This window comes from Olea europaea, unplaced genomic scaffold (genome assembly GCF_002742605.1).
Source record: "Olea europaea var. sylvestris unplaced genomic scaffold, O_europaea_v1 scaffold2638, whole genome shotgun sequence".
NCBI lineage: Eukaryota > Viridiplantae > Streptophyta > Magnoliopsida > Lamiales > Oleaceae > Olea > Olea europaea.
The window spans coordinates 39,964-43,199 of NW_019244727.1; the positions used below are offsets into that span (position 1 = coordinate 39,964).

Below are 3,236 nucleotides of genomic sequence, written 5' to 3' on the forward strand. Positions count from 1 at the left end.
TATTGGTCGAGCATAATATGAGCCCTGGACAGCTCGTGCCAAATGGGTGGAGGATGCTTACCTATTTCTTTATAGCCTGTAGATACCTAGGAATTAACCCATACGTCGATCTCTGTAGGATGGTGTTCGACCTGAAACAGCTTCCTCAATATACTTGCTTTGCTTACCTTTCATCCCGAGGAGGATTTAGATTACCGAGGATGCCCAGTTCTTTAAAAGGTTGGAAAGAAAAGTGGTTTTATGTTATACCTCAAGATAGCGACCTTCCTTTTAGCCCTAGGTGGGTTTTGCCCGACACTCCCCGATTTGGTTAAGGCCAGGCCTATTTTGAATCTTTAGAGAGGCATAGGGTAATGTTAGAGAACCTCGAGCCTCTTGTATATGATATAGATGACATCCTCGGGGATGACGTTCTCGATCTCGCGGATGTGAAAGGCACTGAGGGTAGGGCCTTCCTCTTTACTGATCTGTCCTTTAACTTATAATTGTGCTCATTCTAATGACTTGTTCTTTTTTGCAGAGATGACTTTTGATCCTTCAGCCCTCAGGCAGGCCGTGACCAAGAAGTCAAAGGCCCCTCAAACCCGAGCTCCAGGGCAGAAGAGAGCTCGGGACACGGAGAATATCAGGAGTGGGCCTAGCGAAACTTCTGCCCGAGGAAATACCCCGACCACACAGGCCACAGAGACTCCTACTGGTCCACCTCGGTCACATCCTCGGCCAAGGAGTACTCCCGAGGTTGTTGACCTCGAGGATGAGGTTCGACCTATGCCCTCTTTCCAAAACCAGGAGCCTGACTGGTGTCCTCTGGTGTCAAGCATCGTGGACAAGTACAGGAAGGACCTCGGTTTTGATGAGGGCATGAAGGCTTTGGAATCTCTTACTCTGAAGGTAAGCTCGCCCATTCTACTTTGTTTAAAATACAAGGTTTAAAAAGGTTTAAACGCTGTGATTATTTTAAGCTCGGGTTTATATGTTGTAGGCTTTGAGCATTGCCCGAGGCCTTTCTCTGAAGGGGAAAGATGAGGCCCAAAAGACTACTGAACTCGAGGACTCTTCTCGAGCACTGGAGAAGAGGATAGCTGACTTGGAGGCTGAACGGTTCCTTCTCCGGAAGGAGCTCGAGGATTCGAAAAATGATGCCCATAGAGCTCGAGAAGAGGCTGGAACTGCTAAGGGCGAGGCTGAAGGTTTAAAGCTCGAGATCGAGCGTTTGAAGGTTGATTTTGAGGCTCGCCTGGCTGAAGCTCGAGGGGTCGCGATTGAGGACTTTAGAATGTCCGAGGAGTTTAACGGCCTCAAGGGGAAGTATGCTATGGGCTCGTACTTCCATGCCTTCAAGGAAGCTCGGGCGTTTTTGAGATCGAAGCCCGATGCTAATCCCGAGGATCTAAAGAACATCCCCGAGATTGCTGATACTCTCGAGCTGTCAGAGTCCGAGGAAACCGCCGAGGACCAAGAGGTCGATGTTGACGGCGAGGACGCGGTGGAGGAGCAGGGGAGCACAGCCTCGGGAGAAAGGGCCGAGGATTTAGATTAGTTTTTGTTTGTTTTTTGTATGATGATAGCCCTTCCGTTTTGTAATTTGAACATGTATTTAACTCGATGAATTATTTTCCTTCTGCTGTCAATGTATCTCGATCATTCAATAGCCCGAGGTTAGATGGTTACTCGACGCCTAGAGTAGTGAAACACCTCGAGGACATATTCGTGAATATTATAACGAACACAAATTCATCCCGGGGACTCAAACTGTAAAATTATTTGGGAACATCATTGTTGACCCCGAGCATATAGACAAGTTACCTCGACGAGTAAAGAAGATTAATTATTTTCGACGACTAATTAATCATCTCGACGATTGAGAATAACTCAATTTTTAAACAAGTGATAATGCCGAGGACAGTATAGTTTTCTACACACTTAACACTCGAGGATTAAGTTCTAGGGATGGTCGTCCCCGAGGAGTAGGAATAATTGTGACCGACCTTTGCACATGAGTTTATCCCGAGCTTTTATTTTCAGGCTTGGACGAAAATACAAGGATATATGGTCGGGATATGTGTCCTCGGTATTTATACTTGTGCTGTACTATTTTGATGTGCTGATTATGAGCTCCAAGATTTTGGTGCTTGCTCGAGGCCAGGCTTTAGACGGCTTGCTCGAGGGCAAGGCTTAAAGGAGCTTGCTCGAGGGCAAGGCTTACATTGGCTTGTCAAGGACAAGGCTTAAAGGGGCTTGCTCGAGGGCAAGGCTTAAAGGGGCTTGCTCGAGGGTAAGGCTTACATTGGCTTGTCAAGGACAAGGCTTAAAGGGGCTTGCTCGAGGGCAAGGCTTACATTGGCTTGTCAAGGACAAGGCGTAAAGGGGGCTTGCTCGAGGGCAAGGCTTTTTAAGGGGGCTTGCTGGACGCAAAGCAAACTATCGGGTCGTTATACCCGGGGTTTGGATTTATTAATTGTTTGGACTGGACTTGGATTTATAATGCATCCAAGCTGCCTACGTACCCAAACGGGATCAAGCCGAACGTAGTTCATTACAAAAGAGAACAGAAAACATGCATGGGCACGCAGGCCCGCTAAACTAGAAATAAAATGCAGAAAAAGAAAATCTAAAAGGCGTCGGGAATTTTACTTGTAATATACTTTTAAATTATCGGCATTCCAGGGCCTCGGAAGAGGTCTACCCGAAGTGTCTCTTAGGCTGTATGCTCCTTTGCGAACCTATCGTATGACCTCAAAGGGCCCTTCCCAGATGGCCCCGAGCTTCCCTGGGGAGTGGCCTGCTGCTTCGGCCCTCCTCAAGACTAAATCGCCAGCTCTGAACCTCCGAGCCTTGACTTTGCTATTAAAATGTTTTGCTGTCCTAGTTTGGTAAGAGGCCACTTTTATAGCGGCTTGCTCCCGCACTTCTTCCAAGAGATCAAGATGTTCAGTTGTATGTTCCGAGGTTTCTGGCACGAGCCTCCTATGGCTTGGCAGTCTAATTTCCACTGGGACCATTGCTTCAACGCCATAGGCTAACATAAAAGGGGTTTCTCCTGTGGTTGTCCTATGAGTTGTTCTGTACGTCCAAAGTATAGAAGGCAGCTCGTCGGACCAAGAACCCCTAGCATCGCTTATTCTTGTTCGGAGGTCTTGCAATATGATTCGATTTGTTACCTCGGCCAGACCGTTGCTCTGAGGATGCGAAACTGATGTCAGACGGTGATCAATCCCAAGGTTTGAGCAAAAGTT

At 47.4% G+C, this 3,236-nt stretch overlaps 1 protein-coding gene across 1 annotated transcript; it reads left to right on the plus strand.

Moving 5' to 3' along the window:
• Positions 1-670: 670 nt before the first annotated feature.
• LOC111383239 lies at positions 671-1,540 on the plus strand. The gene is made up of 2 exons (XM_023007320.1): positions 671-891; positions 983-1,540. Exons 1-2 carry the CDS (start codon positions 769-771, stop codon positions 1,538-1,540), a joined length of 681 nt encoding a protein of 226 aa, XP_022863088.1. The 5' UTR covers positions 671-768.
• The last annotated feature ends 1,696 nt before the right edge of the window (positions 1,541-3,236 follow it).